At 39.9% G+C, this 22,340-nt stretch overlaps 1 protein-coding gene across 4 annotated transcripts in view; it reads right to left on the bottom strand.

Moving 5' to 3' along the window:
- Window positions 1–22,340, bottom strand: part of PDE7B (phosphodiesterase 7B) — a 316,973-nt gene that overhangs the window by 136,931 nt on the left and 157,702 nt on the right. Inside the window, exon 1 of one of the 4 annotated variants that reach the window (XM_011219526.3) lies at window positions 6,835–7,371. The exons of the other annotated variants lie outside the window; for them this stretch is intronic. Within the exon in view, the coding sequence (XP_011217828.1) occupies window positions 6,835–7,072 (238 nt within the window). The 5' untranslated portion in view covers window positions 7,073–7,371. Of the gene's footprint in view, window positions 1–6,834; window positions 7,372–22,340 lie in introns of those variants that run through there. 4 annotated transcript variants of the gene reach the window in all.

The following is a 22,340-nucleotide window of genomic DNA, read 5'->3' as shown; positions in this document are numbered from 1 at the left end:
AAAGATACAAAGTTCTCCTCTTGGGTGGTCTCTTAGCATTTCAGACATTGAAATCAATTCCAAAGAGAAATTTATGGAAAGGCAGAGAGAGATAAATAGAAAAAGAAAGACCGTCTACACTGTGTACAGATCTAGGCTAGGGCATTGTATTAAATCACAAGTACTTTGAACTTTGCTTACTCTTTTTGATATGGTGATATGAATCTACTATGTACCCTGAAGTATACTGATAATTAAAGAGTGAGAAAAATCAGATAGCAGAAAAGAACACACAACTTCTTCATGTTGCTTCTGTGAGTTGAAAAAATAACTTGGAGCTTTTGGTCTTTTTACAAGAAAGCTTCTAATGTTTCTCTTTTAGAAATTAGTCAGATGCAAAAGTCAATGCTTTGCTGTCCAGTTAACCAGACTTGTTTAAAAAAAAAAAGAAAGAGAAAAAGAAAAAGAAAAAGAAAAAAGAAACTGTTTTCCAGGCAAAGAGCAGAGGACGTGGGAATAACATCCTCCATTCAGCTCCATCCCCTCAAAAGCTCATTTGTAGGACCGGGTAAACACACACCTTCCGTATTCTATTTTTGAAATTACATTGAGGAATATACAGGCTGTTATCTGTCAAAAAAAAAAAGCAACTTTTGAAATTTTAATTGATATAAAATGTTCCAAAATGCATGAACAGAGTAATTATTTTAAAAGTATATAAAACCATTCATAATTTGTATGCATTTGCTCTAAAATTTTATAATTATCAGTACATTTAACTTCTCTGTATGAAGAGAGAACTGTCTCATATTAGTTTTGCACATACTTTATACCTTTTTAATAGTTCTGAAATTTACTCGTGTATTCGTTTCTTTTACTTTGAAAGCTATAATGATTAATCCCGATCCTCTGCCAGAATATAAACTTAAAAATAGTTCCATTAAAAGAAATAGCCAAAATTCATGTTTTTGAGTAATCTGTGCCTAGAAAAAAATGTTCATTCATACATTTAATGGCAAATTGTAAGCTATGTTGTTCTTTCTGATAATTTCCCTTTTTTCACTTATCAAAGTACATTGAGTGGCTGACGTGTGAAAGATGCTAGGAAGAACACAAAGAAAATAGAATGTTCTCTGGGCTCTCAAAAAGCTGAAAATCCAAGAGGGAAGGAAGAAAATGTACATTAATTATAACAAAGTGATTTGTTTGAGAAGAGAAGACACTCTCTCCCTCAGTAACCTCAGGAAGGCTTTTGTGCAGGGAGTGGCATATGAGTGGGGCCTTAAGGAATGGCAGAAGTTAAGAACATGTAGGGAAGTCATTTTAGGCACTGGCAACAATGAGCAGAAAGCAAGGGTGAAACTGTGGGATGCTTGTCCTGCCTGGGTCGAATGTAAGTGTTTATGGGGCAACAATGACAAATAAGACAGGAAAAAGTGAGCTAGTTCCAGAGTATGGAGAGTTTTGAATGCAAAATAAAAGAATTTGGATTTTCTCTGCAGACAATGGAGAAGCACTGTAGGAGTCTAAAGAGGGCGGAGACATGTTTTGATTTTCCTTTTGATGTTATTGACCTAAATCACAGAGTGGAAAGATGAGGCACAGAGAGCGTACTGGAGTTGGAAGCTATTGCGAGATGATAGAGAAATCATGAAGTTTGGCCAAAGGCCGTGGAACTGAAGGGAAAGCAAGTGATGAGTGTGAGGTACTTACTGAGGAAATAGCAGCAGTACCAATAGTTACAATAGTCAACATTTACTGAGAAGGTAGTAGGGCTTAGGTTCTTTTCTAGGCACTTTTTTGGGGGGGGTGTAATCTCATTTAATCTTCACCTTTTGTGAAGGTGCTATTGTCATTCTCTTTTTATAGAAGACGAAATTGGCGTACAGAGAGGTGAAATCATTTGCCCAGGTTCACACAGTTCAGTAACAGAGAGGTAGGACTTAGGAATGTGAAAATCTCAGCACTGCAACAACGCTCTGGTACTCTTAGTCTATACTATGGACTTAGAACCAATTGGAACTAGACAGTTAGAGGGAACAGTTTTGAACCTAGGTTTCTGCAGGGGTCAGATCATTTATGAAAACAAGAAAGTCAGGTGAAGGACTAGATTTAGTGAAGGTGAGATGATAGGTCCCAGTTTCCACTCAATTTTGTATCACATTTACAAACAGCTTAAAGTGCTAATGATTATTATCCAGTACAGCAACAGATCGAGTGCAGGCTAATATCTACAAGTAGTTTTAGAAAAATGTTATGAATTAATGTCAGTTATCTAATGTTAAGACTCACCGATTCTTTGATCAAAGCAATTTGTCCTGCCTTGAATGAATCATTAATGTTGATGAGTGTTTGAAACTATGTTTGCATTTTTACAAATGTTTCTGAATTTTGCCAGTTTTATAGCCAATACTTTGAGTTGACAGAAAGGTTTAAACTAACAAAAGCTTGTTTTCACACTGAAGTTGGAGATAGAACTCCAATTCACCAATTTATAATTGTTCTTCTCTCGATAAGTATTTGATTCCTCCTGGAGTCCCTGGTGCCTTGCACAGTCCCTAGTATACACTAAGCATCCAATAAATGTTCCTTGAATTATAATAATAAGAGTATTCGATCTTCAACATATTTAACTTATATTATACTTGATACTTGAGGTATTTTAAAATAACACTTTAAATGTCAGTTTGAATTGTAGAGTTCTGGAATCAAAGAATCCTTTTGGAGATTTTCTCCTCTGAAGTGGTTTGATTTTTAGAGCTAAGTATAAAGCAAATTTCTGATATTTTATTCTCCTGGAAAGGCTGGACAAGTTATAATGGCTATGGGGAAAATGAATTTTCTTAGGGAGTTATGTGTTTTTATATTTTCCTGAAGCCAAAGGCTATTGAAATGGGAACAAGCTTAATAAATAAGTAAAATATAATGTAAAATTTAGACCAAGGACACCAAAAGAAAGCTAAGTTCCATGGCTACAGAGTTTGTATTTATTTGGTTGAATTCCAAAATAAAATTTTTTATTTAACTACGAATGTATTCTGTTAGGGGATGTCTAGCCTTATGCTGCTGCATAGAATCACAATTAGACTAATATGTGTACTCACAGCATTTGAGAAACTGCCTATTTATTTTCTGTCCTCCTCCCCCCTCCCCAACCAGCCCCCATTCCTGGGCATCCTTCCACCACCATGCCTTAAAGCTTACTTTCTTTTGATAATAGATGGGGAATCTTCCCCTGGGTCTTCCTAGCCCTTGAAGCTTGGATCTAAAACTAAAGCCCACAAAATAAGTAGAAAAATGTGAAGGCACACTCGCCTGACTTATTTTGCATGTAATACAATTTTTCTGGTTTGACCAAGATTTATACTATATCATGAGTTCCTTTGTTTGTCCCTGTATGTATAATCAATAAAGTGATGTCTTGGTTTAAATTTAAATTACCCAGCATGTGGTCTGACTATGTCAGTTTTGGGGACTACAGTTGGGTGATGGAGATCCTGATGGTTCTAACACAGTATCTGTGTGTGACCCTGAACAAATTGTTTAGTCTCTAGTCCACTATTTACCTCTTTGAGTTAATTAGATAATTAGAGTACCCTTTGTTTCATAAAGGGAAAATGATGTGAGTATTAAAAAAATTAAATAATTGGGTACAATCCAATGAATGAAGTTGATGCTCCAACTTTGAGCATGCTGATAACTTCCAGAGCTCTCTCCAGGGCAAACAGTGCCTTCACCAATGCCCAGATGCATGCATCCTGACATGTGCAGATGATGAGCCCCACTTCTTCCTGTCATCCACCATTCCCTCATCCAGCATATTACCATGATAGCCATTGTTAGTCTCCATCCAATGGCCATCTGAAGATGGCAGGAAGATATTCACACATGCAAGCTCCTCCTTAGTATGTCCTTGTTCCCTTTGGGAGACACTGTTCCCCTCTGTCTTCCATTACTCACAATTCAGTGAATCTCATCTTAAAATCTCTCATGAATACATGCTTATGTATTCCCATAAATTCTTTTGCTCTCTCTCTTTATTACCTAAGAAAAATTCCAGAGCACTTTTCCATTTCACTTGCGAGAAACGAAGTTCCAGTCTTGTCTAAGAAGTATGAGTGAAAATAATCATGCTCCTCTCTAAGGAAATTTAAGGTTACATTCAATTCATTGAGAAACAGTGACACCCATCTCTAAGGTCCTCAAGATTGTTGGTTCTATCCAGAATTTCTTCAATTTCATGGTTTTAAAACACATAAACCCATTTATCTGTTAACGCAAGCAGTCAAGATATACATAGAATGCTATAATTTTTAGTTTCCCTGTATGCAGTTACAGCATGGCAAAAAATGTGTGCTATAAATGTAACATCTATACAGGTCAAGACAGCAGAGAGAAGGAAATAAATGACTTTGGGGGACGATTCAGGGATGTGGGTGTGGAGATCAGGAAAGTCATTACAAAGAAAGGGATGCTTGAGCTGGACTTTGTAGTTTGAATAAAAAAGTTTTTAGTTGGCTAAGTCAAAGAAAGACATTCCAAGCATCAGGCAAGACTCAGAGATAGGGCACCACTTGCTGCATTTTGAGGAACAGGAAGTTGTTTAACATTGGCAAAGTATGAATTGTTTGAGGGTTCTGAGGCAAGGGTCAGATTTAAGACAGAGGGAGAATGGGGGGGGAGAAAAAGAGAGAGAGATCACCATGTGTCTTGGTGTTTTTTTTTGACAAGCTTTGTACCATAAAACACTGTACACTAACTGAACATAGCTTAAACCATCTCTTTCTAAAAATGAAAGCATGCCAGATTTTGGGAAGTATTCTCTAAGTGTTCCCGAGGCCCTCACCATCGTGCTGTTCTGGGTAGAATGGTACAGAGCTCCTGGTTCGAGAAGGAGCTGCAGCATCAGGGACAAGATGAGAGAAAGTAAGAGACAATTTGGAAAGTGAAGCCACTTGTCTTTGGGGCTGCACCATGTGGCCCATGCTGCTGCCAATGTGGACGATAAAGTCTCATGCCCATCAGAAAGTGTGAGCCCCTCATCTCCTCGAGAATGCGAAGGCAGGGCAGGAAGAAGAGGAGGCAGGGGGGTGTTGGAGTAGAGCATGCCTCCCTGCAGGCCGGATAAAGGGGGCACAGACCCGGGAACAGCCTGTCTGGGCACCGAAGTGGCTGCTGAGAGATTCCACAGAAAGTGAGGCAGTGGTCCGGGATTAATTAAGACTCCACTAGTCAACTTTGTAACATTCAGAAAAAGTCCCTTTTAAGTGATAAAAAGTTATGGGAGTTCTATTTTCTGTCTGAAGTATGTTTTTTCGAGAAATTAGACCCCCACTGCCATATAATATAAATAATAACATAAACCTATCCCCAACACATGCTAACATCTGTTGGATTAGGTAGTTTCATCAAAGGCATACTGTGAGATATGAATTTTAATCATTTAATTTACTGAAACAAACCAAGAGTGGTAACAGTTGAAGTGTCATAGTTAAGTTTTCTGTCCAGGTGGGTTTTTACACTTTTCTTGTACTACTCACATGAAATACGGGATGGCTTTGGCATTACCTCATTCTTCTGACCAGGACCCATTTTCCTGGGCATCCGTCTCCTACTTGCCACATAAACCTCAGTCTCATCGGTTTTCTTCTCATTCCTAAGTACTCATTGTTTACTAGAGACCAGCAGTATTTTTTTTCCTTCCTTTCAAATCTTTTTTGTTGTTGTTCAGAACATCATTTTGTAATGATATTCTTTTTTAGATTATTAGGCAACTTAAAAAAGTTTCTGCATAAATTACTAAAATAAAATGAGTCACGTTTTGATTTCCTTGTCCCTTCCCATAAGGAAGAGAGAGGTAATTTTTGGTTTATCTTTCCTGTCTAGGCTCCCACCTCTCACCACCAATGGTATGTCAGGATTCCATTGCATAGGGCTAGCCAAGACTCCAAATGCATAAACGCATGCTCATATTTGTTCTTCTAAAGTGAACCACCACTTTCCGAAATATCTACCAACACATTCCCTAAAGGAAGAGAGCACCCTATAGCCAGTTACACTTTCTTAGATTCGGGTTTTATCAGAGCCTCTTGGGATCCTTTTCAGGGACTCTAGGTGTCTTTGTGGTTGCGGTGCCGGCTGTCAGAAACACAGCAAGGTTCTCCACAACTGTCCTAAACACAGTACATTCTTATAACATGACAGAGTCCCTATGAGTCATCATTTCCACATTTGTGAGGTAGTTGATTTTTCCTGGTATCAGTGGGGGAATCTGTATTATTGACTGTCATGTCCAAAAGGGAAACCGAGGCAAGGAAGTTTGCCAGCTTTCCCAGGACAGATAAAGCTTCCAGGCCAAATCCATCCTGGGAACACTATGCACACCGTAGCGCCACAGTTAAAAATTGGAAAATGTGTTTTACTTTATAAAAAGCATGACAAAGAGCAGCCCAGATAGAATATTGTCTTGGAGAGAACTCTGACTTGTCAATGAGGAATTGCAGAGACAGGATGGCCATTAAAGAGCATCCAAGTCCACCCCACCTTCTTTGATGGGGGCTGAAGTTCAGGAAATTTCACTTGTTTAAGCCGAAGGGCAATCAAGTGTGAGCTGAGCCCAGAGCCCAGGTTACTTGATTCCGTCTATTAATGCTCCTCCTACCACATCCTTCTTAATTTTAAGATGCATTTCTACAATAAAGCAAATATTCATTAATCACAGCCCTCGAACCCCGCGCTGCAGTTTGTCGTCCTGCCTTCTCCCGGTTTTCTGGCTTGGGCTCTGCGAGGAAGGGACCGACAGTCATCAGCCTTGGCCCCGGTACCTTTCGGCACCTCACCTCACCGTCAATTTACCTGCAAAGCTGTGGAGAGCATCTTCGTTCTCCAGGACGCCTCTCTGTTTGGTCGCCTGCAGCTCACTTTTGGATTTCCACACCAGCTTTACCATCCTGATCATCTCGGGCAAGTCCCAGGGCAGCGGCCCCTGCTGGCACCCCGGCCGGCCGCCCGCGGAGGAGGGCAGCACACCTTCTGGGGCTGTCCACCTCCTGCCTAGCTCCGCCGAGTGGAAGTAGCGCTCTAGCACAGGCATTCTGCCCCGGGGCCCCGCCGGGGAGCTGGGGCTGCTGCCGCCGCGGCCGCCGCCGCTACCAGCGGGGACAGTCTTCCCAGGCAGGGGAAGGCGAAGCCCTGGGAAGTCTCCTCCGGCTCCGGAAAGGCAAGCTTCCTCCAGCCTGGCACAGCCTCCCTGTCGCTCCGTCCCTCGCAAAGGCTGCCGGCGCGGCGACTCGCTTGGCCAGGTCTCTCGCCGGTGAGAAGTGTTCCCGGGCGCCTTCCTTGGAGATGGGGCGCGCTCTCCCCCTGCTCTCTCGGGCACTGGCTGCTCCTCGGCGCTTAATTAATCCCAGGCTGCCTCTGGGACGGCGGCAGGGGGTACAGCCATCGAGGCTTTAGTGTTTGCCTCTCCTCGTCGGATTCATGTGCTCCCAATTCTCCTTTGGTGCTTGTCAAAGTTTGTCAAGTGGCTTGTTCAGCCGCTAAGGTCTTCAGGCAAAGAAGCGGGGCTCCCCTTTGCCAGCCTCTCACGGGGGTCCTCCAGAGGCCGCTTATCTGAAGGTGTCAGGTGAGGAGTCACCCCTGTGGTGCAGGAAGTCTAGAAACTTCCCCCCCGCACCCCCCTCCCCCAGCTCCGGGCCGCGCGAGTCCCAAGGAGCTCTTGGAGAACGGGAAGCTGCGCACCGGCAGAGCCAATTTGCAGCTGCTGCTCTCTGGAAGGTCTGGCCGGGGGCCACCTTGCCTGTCCACTATGTCTGCCCTGGGATGGGGTTTACGCAGAAGGCTCCGGGATGGAGCCTCAGCACCACGGGTCACACACTCCCCTCCTCCACCCCCTCTCCCTCTGCTGTCATTTGGTTCTCAGCAAACCTAACTGGGTTTTGGCCTATTAGTCAAATCCCTTTGTAACCTCAGCTGCCCTTCAGCTGGAAGGGAAGTAACATTGAATCACATTCCAAAGCACTCTGAAAGAAGTGACTTAGGGAAGCATCAAGATCCTCTTGTGAACGTGCAGTGGGGGCGTATAGTCCGGACACTTAATTTGGGATTGCTAGAAACCCATTTCAAAGGAAAACAACGATAATTTTAAAAGCTCTTCATGGCCGGGGGTGGGGGGCACACATGGCAGTGAAAAGAAAAGGGAGAGTGTTGCCGATCCACTTTCCAGACCCAGAGCGCTCTGGACTTCCTATGTGGGCCACTAACGGCTGTGCCCCCGCCTGTGCGCGGTTCAGTTGAGGACAATCATGCGCCACGCTGTTCGGCCCCACGGCTCCGAGGTGGAGACACCAACCCTGGAAATCAGAACCCATTCAACAAAAGGGGGTGCCCCCTGTAGCTTGTGTGAAAAGCCCCAGACATAAATGAAAGTGGGGTGGTATTGTGTTTGGCACCTTTGTCAGCAAATTGGGTTTGTAGGAACAATTTGAACTTGAACATTCATGTGGATAGCTCCTGTTTTCTTGGAGGCCATCGCAACAAGCCCAACTTTTTCTCCTCTTCACATCTCTGCACTGCAAAGCGCTTTATTTTGCTTGGCATTTTGTTTTGCTGAGGTACAATCTGTTGTTCCTGCTCTACATTTCTTGCCGGGCAGGTTTATCACACAATCATTTGATGTTTCTTTAGGGGAGAGAAGACTTTGGGGAAAGGAAAAAGACCATTGTAGGGTATGTTTTATTTTCAACGCCCTCACCTCGTTTTTTTACGGTTTGACATCAGTGAAGGCTACTATTATTTTGTTGTTATCATTATTCCTCTAAGCCTGTGGTTAAGAAGTTTAGTTTTCCACCCTAAGTTAAGTGCCTTTTCTTTTTCTGGATGGAAAAACACACTGGTAAACCTACTCTCTTTCCTAATAGGTGAAGAGTCATCACCATCCATTGAGAGCATAAAACCACAATAAAAGACATTGAAGACACTATTCTTTGTGAATTTCATTACTGAAATATTGATCAGACAGCTCTTCTTGTAACAACCAGGTATTCACTCAACCCAATTAGGGAAAAATCAGTGATCCACTTATGAGAAAGATGTGCCTTTTTTTTTTTTTTTAACTTCCCTCGTTGTTAAGGGATGAAGGGATTTAAGCATCAGTGTGCTACCTCCACCAGTTCTGACAGCCCTTCCCATTCTTATCTGACACTTCTATCAGACTGGGGCATTAAGACTCTCTAGATTTGAAATGATTTTATTTAATAAGCACATGTAGGCTGTTGCACTCTATTAGCATATTTCCTGGATAATGTCTTAAACTCACTCCTCAGTCACAAACTTCCTTGACATAACAACTAAAGAGTTTCCTAAGTGTTCAACTATTTTTATTTTTGTTCAGTTATTTTGCAATAGTACTTAGCATCAGGATATCCTGACCCTTGGAACAAAGGGGTTAAGAACAAAGAAAACAAATATATGATATAATATGTCACACACGCTAATGTATTAAGAATACAACTCTTCATGGGACATTTCCTTAAGAATGACATTTAAAAAAATCCAAGCATATAAATTTCCACTGTATTCTCTGTATTGTTTTGTATATTTCCTTGTAAAAATATCTTAGAGAAGTTACAAAATGTTGGATCATTGAAGATGAATACATCCTAATAGAGATGAGTTAGAGCCAAGCAAACACCATCGCAAATTTTTCATTTCCAAGAAGGAATCTACTTTGTTTGAAGGTTTAAAAATTGAAAAGGTTGCAGAATTCTTAAACAAATTCTCCTCAATATGGGATTATCTTCATCCCATGGTAGAAGTGCAAAAATACCACAAGAAAGGTCATTCTCATGGTATTTCTGTCTCACATAGAAACAGGAAGTCCAGGAAATCTTGCGGGAAAGCTTGGCTCAGGAGATTTTTGGCTCAACTGCAGGCTCAAGAGATTGGGATAAACTGACAAGATGCTAGTACTTGGGACTAAAATTATTATGCCACACAATTCTCTAACAGGTGGTTTTGTTACATTTCATAGCTAGTATAGGCTGTGATCTTTTTTGTCCTTCAGAGAATTACTTTGGAAGAGCATGCCTATAAAGCTGTGATTTTAACCTTCCTCAGTGAGTACCATTCACCTTGAGGTATACCTGTAGCCAGAAGTTTGGATCACTGGGGATGGGGAAAAGGGACTGATGAGAAGGTTCTATATCCAGCGGAGCCATGGAGCAAAGAGGCCTCATCTATGTGACTTGCAAGGATTCTCACAAATCTTAATACCTGTAATTAATGGGCTACTGATAGAACATTTTAAACTTTCAAAATAACCTCATTTTTAATTTCAGGCGTTGTGAGCCAACCTAACTTTCCATTAAAAGGAAAACAGGGTAGTTCTTAAGAAATGTAATGAGAACTAACCAAGTCAAAGACAGCTTGTTCCAATGGTTCCTAATTCTACTAAAAATACTTTGCTATGTGTTTGCAGCTATAAAGGAAAGAATTTATAACCACAATACTAAAGTTCATGGCCAAGAACAAAGATTCCAAGACATAATGATTTAGAACCTGGATTATTTTGAAGAATTTCTAGTGTTCTGGGGGCTAGGTAAAAATCTTGTAGATTTGTGAGTGTTCTAGTCATTAAGCAGATAAATCTTTATTATATATGATTTTAAAAAGAAGTATTAACAATATTAAATATTTCTAAGCATTTTAAGAAACATATTTTTTAAAAGATTTATTTATTTATTTGAAAGAGAGAGAACATATGTGTGCAAGTGGGGGGAGGGGCAGAGGCAGAGACTCTTCAAGCAGATTCCCTGCCATGACCTGAGCTGAAACTGAGAATCAGATGCTTAACCAAGTAAGCCATCCAGGTGCCCCAAGAAATGTATTTTTTAATGGAAACTTGGAAATATATACTTATTTTGATTTTTTTGTAATTTTGAATTTATTAACAGATTCTCACAAGACTTCATTTTAATGGAAATCTTCTCACTTAGATATTTTGGCAATACTATATACACTTATGGAACCCCATTCTGCCTCTATCTTTAAAGAAAAATTTCAAATTATTGAGGGAGTTTATTAATTTGTCCAGACCTTTCCTCTCCATCAGTTCAAATACAGGTGTGTAAACACTCACACACACACACACACACATGAGCACCCTGGTTTCACAAATGCAACTCAGATGAAATTCAAAATGTGCAAGGAAGGAAAAACAGGTCTTTCAACTTTGTCTAATGTAGTCTAGGTAGAATAAGCTCAAACAATTTACAGTGTCCTTCAAAAGAAATAGAAATGTAATAACTTTGGCCTTAACTAATCTCAAGGAATGATGCCAGCAAATAGGGAAAGGGACTTGGTCTGCAGACCGACCACATAAGGCCACACATATCTCCACTGTCACATGGAAAGGGAGGAGAGTGGACAGGGCAAGATGAAGAAAGATGAGGTAGGAAAAATAGATTCATAGTTTGATTTCACAACAGGTGTTTAAACTAGGACCAAGTCTTCTCTAATTCACTTTGCAGATATGTATTAATAATGAGAGCAAGAGCAGACGGGAGAACCTCTTATATAACCCTTTTCGGGCACCGGGGACCCGCTTGGCCTCCCCACCCTAGGTTCCGGTTTTCACTGTGAGTTACCCCTTTTTCCATTTCTTTGCTTTACATATTTAAAGAGAAAAAACCAGGGTTTTATCTGGCATGAGATCTCTATCCTGGCTCTCAGACATCTTAACTAATGCTAAGTTTACTGTATCTGACAGTTAACCCATATCAAACGAGTCTGATAACACAGGGATTGAGAACAAAATGGCAAGAAGACTTGATTTTCTCTACTTTGCTCCTCCTCCCTGCTGTTGAAAACCCATACATAAAAAAAGACATCATTTTGTGGTAAAAACAACAACAACAACAACAACAACAACAAAAACAAAAACAAAAAACCCTCAAAACAAACAATTCCCCCATCCCTTGCTATTCTCTCCATTACTGAACATCTGATGTTTTGCTGTGTGACAATGGCATCCTCTGGCTGAAGCCTTTCTAGGATTTCAGAACTTATTTCCAATTGGGGAAGATTCTAAGTGGAGTAATTTCATAATTTCATGTTGTGATGTGTCAACTTCTGAATAAATAGCTACAGCAATGAAATCACCAAAGCAGCCCTCTAAGACTACTTAGGGTGACAAAAAGTATGTTTTGATCTCAACTCACCACCGAGCTTTGCCTCAAATTTAGCGACTTCTCCATAAATGGGTATGGTGTCAGTAACCACCTTACCCATCACACTGGGATCTTGTAAAAATAAAATTAGATTAACCTGTGAGGTAATTTAAAACCATAATGCACTATAATTTTTTAAATGATTATTTTTAAGCTATAAGAAATTATAATTGACAAGTTACCTGAACTCAGCTTTAGGCTATGTTTTCCTGGGATCTATTAGATACCTGAAAAGTCACCTACCCAACCCTTGAAGTAGGTCCTACTTTGGAAATTCGTGTTCCCCAAGAGAATGCAGGAGCAGAGGAAATCAAAGGCAGGCGTCTTGAAGTACTGGACAGTGGCCCAATGGGAGAGGTAGTGAGGGATTTAACGTACAAAGGTGGGGTAAAGAAGACAAAATGATTGAAGTGTGAATGAGAACAGATAGATAAAGAACAAAATATGTGCTAAAAAAAACAATGTCTCAACAGAATAAAAGTTCATTGTAACCGTCTTTTGGAGGTGTGCAAACAGCCCATAAATCACACTAGGGTCTCAGCCTGCATGATCTGCACCGTCATTATTATTTACTATTCTGGTTAATACCGTATAGGTTCCCTTGCTTGGGAATTTCAATTTCAGCACACAGTGACTAATGGTACATTTGATGTTCACGAGCTATACAGCTCTGTGTCATATGCTGTGGTTGTGAACATGTGTGTCCAGGCCTTCCACTGGCCTCATTTTCCTAGACTAATTTATGTGGGCCTCAAATTTTTCACTTGGGGGTCTGTATGCCTCAAGCATTTTTATAATTTGTTTTTTTAAAGATTTTGCTTATTTATTTGAGAGAGAGGAGAGAGAGAGAGACCATGAGTGAGGGGGAGAGGAGCAGAGGGGGGAGGAGAAGCAGACTCCCCACTGAGCAGGGAGCCCAAAGAGGAGCTTGATCCCAGGACCCTGAGATCATGACCTGAGCTGAAAGCAGATGCTTAACTAACGGAGCCACCCAGGCAACCCTATAATTTTTTTTTAAAAGTTTTATATATTTATTTGAGAGAGAGAGAGAGAGCAAGCAGGGGGAAGGGAGAAAGAAACTCAAGCAGACTCTGTGCTGAGTGTTGAGCCCAATGCTGGACTTGATCCCATGACCCTGAGATCATGACCTGGGCTGAAACCAAGAGTGGGTTATTCAACCGACTGCGCCACCCAGGCGCCCCACATTGTAATAACTTTGATTGCTCCTTGCTGATCTCTTTTTAATTGATGTGTTTTTAAAAGAAGTGGAGTGTGTAAAACAAAATATAATATTTAAAAATTAGCCTAAGCAAAGTCTGAAATACATTTCTTTTTTTTTCTTTTTTTTTTTTTTTTGCCAGTGGGAATACAAATTTTAGAAACTCTCAAGAGTTAGGTCAAGCAGAGTAGACCTCAAGGAGGCTGGAGGGCAGATGATCTAGACATTCCTCAAAGAAATGCTAAGGAATTCCTGAATGAGTTTTCCCCCCTCTTTAACAGTAGTAATAACAATAATAATAATAATAATTATACTTCAACCACTAATAAGATATAGAGAGATTATCAATATAACATAAAAGGAAAGTGAGAGGGTGATAAAAAACAAAATCTTCTAACAGGACCTCTTTGTTCCCTTGGCGTTCATTTACGCTTATGTTCATGGAGTTCAAAGTCAATTCAGGAGAAGGAAATTTCAACTGCTACATTTGTAGGGAGTATAATCTTACTGCCTCTTCAAAATATTCTTTTTTTTTCTCTATCACTTATTACCTCCTGGTGATTATGAATTAATCTGTGAAAATATCTATGCCTGAAGGTATCTCTCAGATACCAGAGCAATGTTTCTTAAATTGCTAGTGTGCATACAAATGACCTGGAGATCCTATTAAATACAGAGTCTGATTGGGCAGGTCTGGGTGGGGACCTGAGACTCTGCATTTCTATCAAGTTCCCTGTTTTCGCAAGGTTGCTGTTGGTGGACCACACTCTCAGTCCCAAGGCTAGAGGGCTACTATGTAGCAGATACTTTCTGCCTCTTCCATATTAGTTATTTATGAAAGAACATGCAGCTAGAGTCCTAATCTTTACAGATACACATATTGGGACTCTTGAAACAATCAGTACTGGCTCAGGTCAAACACTCTCAATTAGAAATAAACAACCGGAACTACAACGTAAGAGCAGGACCCTGTTCGGCAACAGTCATGACACTGAACAACTTCTTGGCTTTTCAATTTTGTTTCATTCATTCATTTCTTTTCCCGCATGAATTAATTGTAAAAATATGATTGAAAGTCCAATATAAGCCACTGTGATGAATAATACATATGATGGAGTCTTAACTTCAAACCAAATGGCTATTTTTGAAAATCTTTTCTCACCAAATGTGAAGCAAATCTGCTTAGGCCAATTTTGCCATTCCTCCTTCTTTCCAGTACTTTTTGTGCTCCTATTGCTATGTTCAGAACAATCAGAACACAGGCAAGAGTCCGAGTCTTTGATCTCCATCATTAGGGATACTCTCACCAAGACTTCTCCTTCATTTGATTTCTTAGAGATCTATGTAAAGTGGTCTTTGGATGAACCTGGCAATCCTTCCCAATGTGATATTCCAGGCACGAGTGAATGGTAGCCAGACAATTCCACTAAGCAAAGATGGAAAAAAAGAAAGTAGGCATTCATGGCATTACAGCTAGCAGCCAGTGGTGCTGCTGATTCAGAGAAACAGACAGCAATGTCACAGCCACAGCGAAACACAAAACACAAGAGATAAATAAGATAAACTCTGCAACAGGCTGCACTCTTTATCAGGTATTGCTCAGAATCTATGCAGCTCCAGGCATAGTATTTGTGGGAAAGTGATGCCTGAAGCAAGAAGCATGTGAAATCAATTGGAAGATGAGGGTAATCAAGAGCATAGGCTAGAACACCACCACTTTTACGTAATTAAAAATTTGAACGGTTAAAAAAATTTGTACAGTTAACTAAGAATGCTTAGAATAAATGAAAGCAACTGCTGGTAATTGGAAACACAGTTTGGTGTATTTTTTTTCCCATTGTCTTCCCCGGTTCTTTCTAAGGCTAAGTCCTTTGCTATGATTACGAACACCTATATTTCCTGTTGTTCCCCGGGGGTAACTAAAAAACAGAGAAGAGAAAAGCTGGAGATATTAAATTAAAAGTAATATATATCATGGTTATTCTTTCGGATAATTTTGGACCCCATTTTCCTCTGTGATGGAAGGAGAATCAAGATAAGGTGAGGCCACTAAATAGATAGCATATAGACAATAGAGACACATTGTCTGTATAGAATAGTACAGGCATTCTCACCAGCCCCCTCCCCTTTTGATATGCAGTGTTGCTGGAAGAATAATAGTAGCACCATTATCAAGGAAAGAATGCCTAGCACACTAGAATATTTGAAACATTGATGCATGTATAAGCTCTTCATCATGAAAAGATTCTTTAAGAATTTCTTTTTGGGAACTTTCTTTTCCAGCCCACGTTCAAAGCTAACTAAATTTTCCTTCTTCTATTTCATAAATTATCTAAAATGATTGCATATTCTTCTGCCTACATCATATGGTTCCTAAATGGTCCCACCCTACTTTCTTACCTGAACCTCTGAGTCCTCCTACTCTCTGTTCTCCATAACCACCTTCCTGGGTCCATTCTGCAGTCTGATAATGAGACTTCTTGTATTTTTTGTTCTCTGAGCCATCTCTGCTTTGATGTTAATGTTTTGTTGCCTATTTAAGTGTAAGGTAAAATACACCTACTTTTGACTTCCGTATGTTCACATACCTTGCTACTCTTACATCTGTGTATCTTGATAAGAGTATAAGGGGGTAACTCCAGAGTCACCTTTTAATAATGCTTTTTTAATAATGCTGTTATAATTTTCTATTCTGCTTTCAAACTTTGAGGAATCAATTGATTTGAGCTACTATTAAGATGTGTTTTTCATTTTTTAAAAATATGAACCATTTATTTGAGCAAATCTTTTGCAGGAAATAAACCAATGTGCTTCTATATTTTTTGTCTTTTTTTGAATTAAATGAGCCCCAAAAATGTGTTTTTCAAATCTCTCATTAAATATTTTAAAAAAAAGCTTCAGTGAAGTCTTATTTATCTTTAATGGTTGTGGCACTGTGAATTGGATGTACTTTATGACCATATCATTTTCAAATATGTAACAAGTGAAAAATGATGAAAATATTAATATTAATCCAGCACAAAGGGAATTATTACTTATAAATATAGTCTAAATCCCTCTGTGGGGCATATAATGCTTTCAAAAATAGGTTCCCACTTACCTAGTTCTGTAAACTCACTGAGCTTACATTTGACACCCAATATTTCTATGAAAATGATATTGTTGCCTGGACATGCCAGATGTGCTGTCATATTTTGTATGGTAGGCAGAATATTGGCCTCCCAAAGATGTCTACATCCTAATGCCTAGAACCTGTGGATATGTTAGGTTACATGGCAAAAAGGAATGAAGGTAGCTGATGCAATTAATGTTGCTAATGAGCTGACATTAAAATAGGAAAACACTCCTGGATTATCACATGGGCCCAGTGAAATCCCAAGGGTCCTTAAATGTGGAAGAGGGAAGTGGGAGGGTCGGTGTCAGAGTGGTGAGATGTGAGACTCACTGGCCATTGATGGCTTTGAAGACAGAAAGGAGCCCTCCAGCCAAGTAATGAGGACAGCTTCTAAAAGATAGAAAAGGCAAAAACCAGATTCCCTCTCAGAGCCTCCAGAAAGGAATGAAGGTCTGTGGACACCTTAATTTTGGCCCAGTGAAACCCATTTCAAACTTCTCATCTCCAAAACTATAAGATAATAAACACATGTTGTTTTAAGCCACTAAATGTGTGGTAATTTGTTACGGGAGCCTTAGGAAATAAATATATTGTCGCTCACTTTGTTGGGAAAGATTTTCCCATTCATCAAATTCAGAAAAAGTTCCCATTTTCTTCATGAAATCTTCGTGCTCCACTTCAAATTGCCTTTTCTGTTTAAACAAAGCAGGCACCTCTTGTCCATTTTATTGATCTGTAAGATAACTTCATTTGTATCACTATTTGCCTCTGATGCTCTGTCTCGTCTTCCAATTAAGACAGGAGGGACCATTATTTCATACTTCGCAACATAAAGTCCTCGTGATATACCCTTCATTTATCCATCAATTCATTCAACCAGCATTTACTGAGTGGTTCTCAAATTATTGAGTGCCCCATGCTAAGTGATTGATATATACAAACTTGGACCCTATACTTAAAGTTAATTACAAATTTAATGGAGAAACAGTGAATTTTAGTGCTACAGTATCAATGTGGACACAACAGGTCTCAGTTTGTGTTTGTTCTTAATAATGATGACGAGCAACTATTTTCAGAACATTTTTTCCATATCTTGACTTTGAGGGCAAGGTTGAGAAATCTAATTAAAACTTAAAAAAATTGTGAACTGTATTATATAGAGTTTGTGTCTAGCCAGGAAAACATGGGTGGTTAGTTATATTTTTGCTAATTATTTTTTATTTGCTGATAGAATTTTCAAAAGTTTAGCTGCAATGATTTTAAAATTTCAAGAATATTCTCACTACTTCTCTCAGGTGAGTTGATATTGTGTTCCCAGCAAACTGGTAGCTTAGGAAAAATTATTCTAAGAGAGCAAAGAAAGACAAATCATGCAGTGTTAGGGTTTTAATGGACTTTAGAAACAAATCAACCATTTCAGCTAGATCATGTCTTAGCTTCAGCTGCTATAGTAAAATATCAAAGACTGGGTGGCTTAAACAACATAAATTTATTTCTCAAAGCTCTGAAGTCTAGAAGTCTGAAATCATTGTCAAGTTCTGGTGAGGGTCCTTATCCTGGGGCTGCCGTGTACTGTACCCTCATATAGTAGAGAGAGATGTCACCTTTCTAGAGGCTTTTCTTACAAGGACACTAATCCCATTCATGAGGGTTCTACTCTCATGACGTATTTACCTTCCACAGACCCCATCTCCTAATACTGGAATTAGGGTTTTAATATACGAATTTTGGTAGGACACAAACATTCAATCCATAGCAGATCATTTTCTAATTTTGCCCATAATGAAGCGTTATCCAGACACTGTAAGCCCTGAATTCCCACAGACCTGAGTAGAAGCATTTCCTCCGAGTGCTTTCGTACCTGGTCACAGTACTAAGCATTTAAATGAAATGCCTTATTTTATCTTTACGAGAGAACCCAGAAGAAGTAGGTACTATCATGACCCCCCACCCCCCAAGAAAGTAATTCGCTCAAGATTCATCTGCTATTGAGCTTTAGAAGGGTGATTTGAACCATCACAGGCTGATTCTAGAGCACTCCCTCTTAACACTGTGCTATAATACCTGTGTGGTTAAGGCATTGGAGAAAGCAGTAGGAACTCTGCTTGATTCATAGATTGCAACTATATCTGGTTCTATCGGAATAAACACTTAAGTGAGGAAAGTCAGAAGGAAAGAATAATTATGACACACCAGCACCTATTTCTTTTTTTTTAAATTTTTTTTATTATATTATGTTAGTCACCATATAGTGNTCCCCCTTCTGATTACCCCCCTTTTCTTTATCCCTTTCTTCCCCTACCGATCCTCCTAGTTCTTATGTTCCATAGATGAGAGAAATCATATGATAATTGTCTTTCTCTGCTTGACTTATTTCACTTAGCATTATCTCCTCCAGTGCCGTCCATGTTGCAGCAAATGTTGAGAATTCGTTCTTTCTGATAGCTGAGTAATATTCCATTGTATATATGGACCACAGCTTCTTAATCCAGTCATCTGTTGAAGGGCATCTCGGCTCCTTCCATGATTTGGCTATTGTGGACAATGCAGCTATGAACATTGGGGTGCATATGGCCCTTCTCTTCACTACATCTGTATCTTTGGGGTAAATACCCAGTAGTGCAACCCTGGGTCACAGGGTAGCTCAATTTTTAACTTTTTAAGGGACCTCCACACCAGCACCTATTTCTATACCTGTTCTTTATGGCAGGATTACACCTTGTGTTCCTCAAGCCAGATTCACTGCCATGTGGTCACGGCTCTCAGTATCAGGTTGGGCTTTAGAACTCTGCCACGCCTGCGCCCAGGACATGCTGAAGAAAGTCCTGCTTTCTCAGTATGGCCAGAGAGAAAGAACGTGGTGTACATGGACATTTTAAAAAATTGAGATGAATGTTCCTCCAATAATGGGGTGGTTTCTTCAAATCAGACCCTATACTCCTAAAATAACTCTATTCCTTATGAAAAGTGACTTGATTTACCCACAGCAGCACTTGTGATTGCCACTGCCATGCCCTGGAACCATCTGGGAGTAGTGATGAAAGATCACAGAGCAGTTTCTGTGTTGTTTAAACATAACTGCAGCAGCAATTCTACTACTCTTTCAGACCTCAATTCTTGGGTCTGAGGAACCAGAAAATGATGATGTGGAATTGGTGAATGGAGTCCACTAGATTTACCCAACACATTGGAGACGTATTTCCCTTTGGGAGCTATTTAGCAAGGCTGCTTATACTGTCATTATGCCAGCTGCATCTGTGTTTGCTAGATAGCTTGGCCAGAAAAGGGGGATGGGGAAGGGAGCCTTAAGTGTTTCTGAGTGTTAAGGAAATAACTTGGGTCACTTTCTGCATGGATGACAATACATGTGGGAAATTCAAATCTGGCCCAGCTGATTTCTGTCCTGGAATACTAGATCAGGGATGAAACTGAGGACAGTCATGTTTCCAGGGGACCAGAGATCTGTTTTCTGCCTCAGTTCTTTTCTTTGGCTTTACTTCTACACGGTAAATGTGGTCATTTAGCCATTTATAGTCACAGTCCTTCTACTAGGGAAATGTAAGCCTGTACATTTCACATCATCTTTACATAGCACCTTCTTTCATAAAGGCATTGCAAAGTGACATAAGGGCTTAGCTCTTCAGAAATATTCCTAAGGAAAGGAAAGTACAAACCCCTAGGCTAATTATTCAGACCCTCAGGATGCTTAACTACTTTTGGTATTCCCCTTTTCCTGAAACTGTAATAATTAACAAATTCATTCACTTATTTGAAAAAAAAAAACAGTAAAGGGGTGCCTGGGTGGCACAGTCGTTAAGCGTCTGCCTTCCGCTCCGGGTAGGATCCCAGCATTCTGGGATCAAGCCCCACATCAGGCTTCTCCACTAGGAACCTGCTTCTTCCTCTCCCACTCCCCCTGCTTGCGTTCCCTCTCTCACTGGCTGTCTCTCTCTGTCAAATAAATAAATAAATTCTTAAAAAAAAAAGAAAGAAAAAGCAGTAAATACTCCAAAGCTTTGCCCAACTAAATCCAATTAAATCTCATTATTCTACATCTCTCTCTATATATTAAGACACATTATAATTGATGCCTTGTTTTATTTAGCATTTGCCTCTATGTCCATTTTGCATTTCATGTTTTATGATAGTAGATCATAAGAGTACAAGTATTTATTTCTTTGATAGCTTCCTTAGAGCACCTCCCAAAGTGGTCTCGAGTACAATGAATGCTGAAATAGCACTATTGTTTCTGTGGCAAAAACATGGAGAGAGTTCTGTGTGGGGTAGCCACAGCGTTTTTGGGAAACCTCAGAAGGGATACTTGGTGTTGCAAAATCAAGTACTCTTTTTGACCTAAACCATATACTGGTTTTTTTGAAATTACTTCAGGGTTAGAACTTTTCCCCTGTTAACATGGTTAAAAAGTCACGTTTTCCTCCAAGAATATGAACGTGCAAGTAAAAGAGATGGGTTATAGAGGCGCCTGGGTGGCTCAGTCAGTTAAGTGTCTGACTCTTGATTTCAGCTCAGGTCATGATCTCAGGGTCATGAGATCAAGCCCCACCACGAGCTCTGCGCTGGGCATGGAGCCTGCTTAAGATTCTCTTTCTCTCTCTCTCTGGCCCCCAACTCCCCACTCATGTGCTCTCTCTCTCTCTTTCTCTCTCTAAAAAAAAGGAAAAAGAAGAAGATGGGTTATAGAAAAGTGCTTGAGATTTCACTTGGGATTCCCCCAGTCGTTGCAGCTTTCTTACCTCTAACCTATTGGTCAAACGTACACTCGATCTGTTGTCTTCAAGTTGCCATTTCTTGGAGGTTTTTCTTTAGAACCTTCGGAGACAAAGTTTTCAGAAACAAAACAAAACAGCCTCTATTCTCCAATAGAACCAGGATGTTGGAAAAATTAGACTGAGTTTTTGTGCCAATTAAGAGGCTTAAATGAAAATATTTGTGGAAAATATATAGAAGGCCAGGCAGAAAGCAGGCACTCCATAAAATCCAGCTGTTATTATTTCCTTCAAATTATCTGCTCTCTTCTTTACGGAGCTGGCACTAGCAAACCAATTAGCCCTGGTGCCATTGGGGAAACCAGAAAGTGATATATGAAGGGGAAAAGATAGAAGAGGTAAAAGTAGGGAAACATAGAGGGTATGTGTTTAGTTTGCAGTGGTCAAGGATATGGGGGAAAAAGAAGACAAAGACAAAAAAGAATAAAGAGGAAAGAAAAAAAAAAGTACAGGTTTTCACTAGTAATGAGCTTAAAGGATACTCCAAGACCCTGAGGTCATTGGCATTGGGCCCTTCACTTTAATATGGTCTGATGCCATTTTTTCCCTCATGTACTAACTTCTAACATGTGTTTCAGATCATCTAGAAGATTCTTCAGATCTAATTCTATAAAATTATTTTTTTTAGTTTGATCTGAATAGATAGCCATTAACATCGAATGCTGAATTAGTTTCTCCCTAAATCTCTTAAACACACTATAGCGTAATTACTCCTAGAGGAGAATTTTTCAAATGTCATTCTTCCCTCGCTTTCAATTGAAGGACGTAGTTACTGAATTATCAAAAGCTTTCTTGGCAAGGCAGTGTCACCTATAAGTCAATCCCTTAGGACATTGTAAGAAGCACATTTGTGGCTGATAGATAAAGCATTCTGGGAAATTCCTTTACCTCTTCAGGCCTTAGGAACATCATTAAAGGCATTAAAGTAGCAATTTTAAAAATGATATCCTCATGGCCCCCCCAAAAAAAAAAGCAACTTTTTTTTTTTTTTTTTGCCACAGGATGGTGCCCAT

This window comes from Ailuropoda melanoleuca, chromosome 10 (genome assembly GCF_002007445.2).
Source record: "Ailuropoda melanoleuca isolate Jingjing chromosome 10, ASM200744v2, whole genome shotgun sequence".
NCBI classification, from domain to species: Eukaryota; Metazoa; Chordata; class Mammalia; order Carnivora; family Ursidae; genus Ailuropoda; species Ailuropoda melanoleuca.
This window is presented reverse-complemented; position numbering and strand designations above follow the sequence as displayed.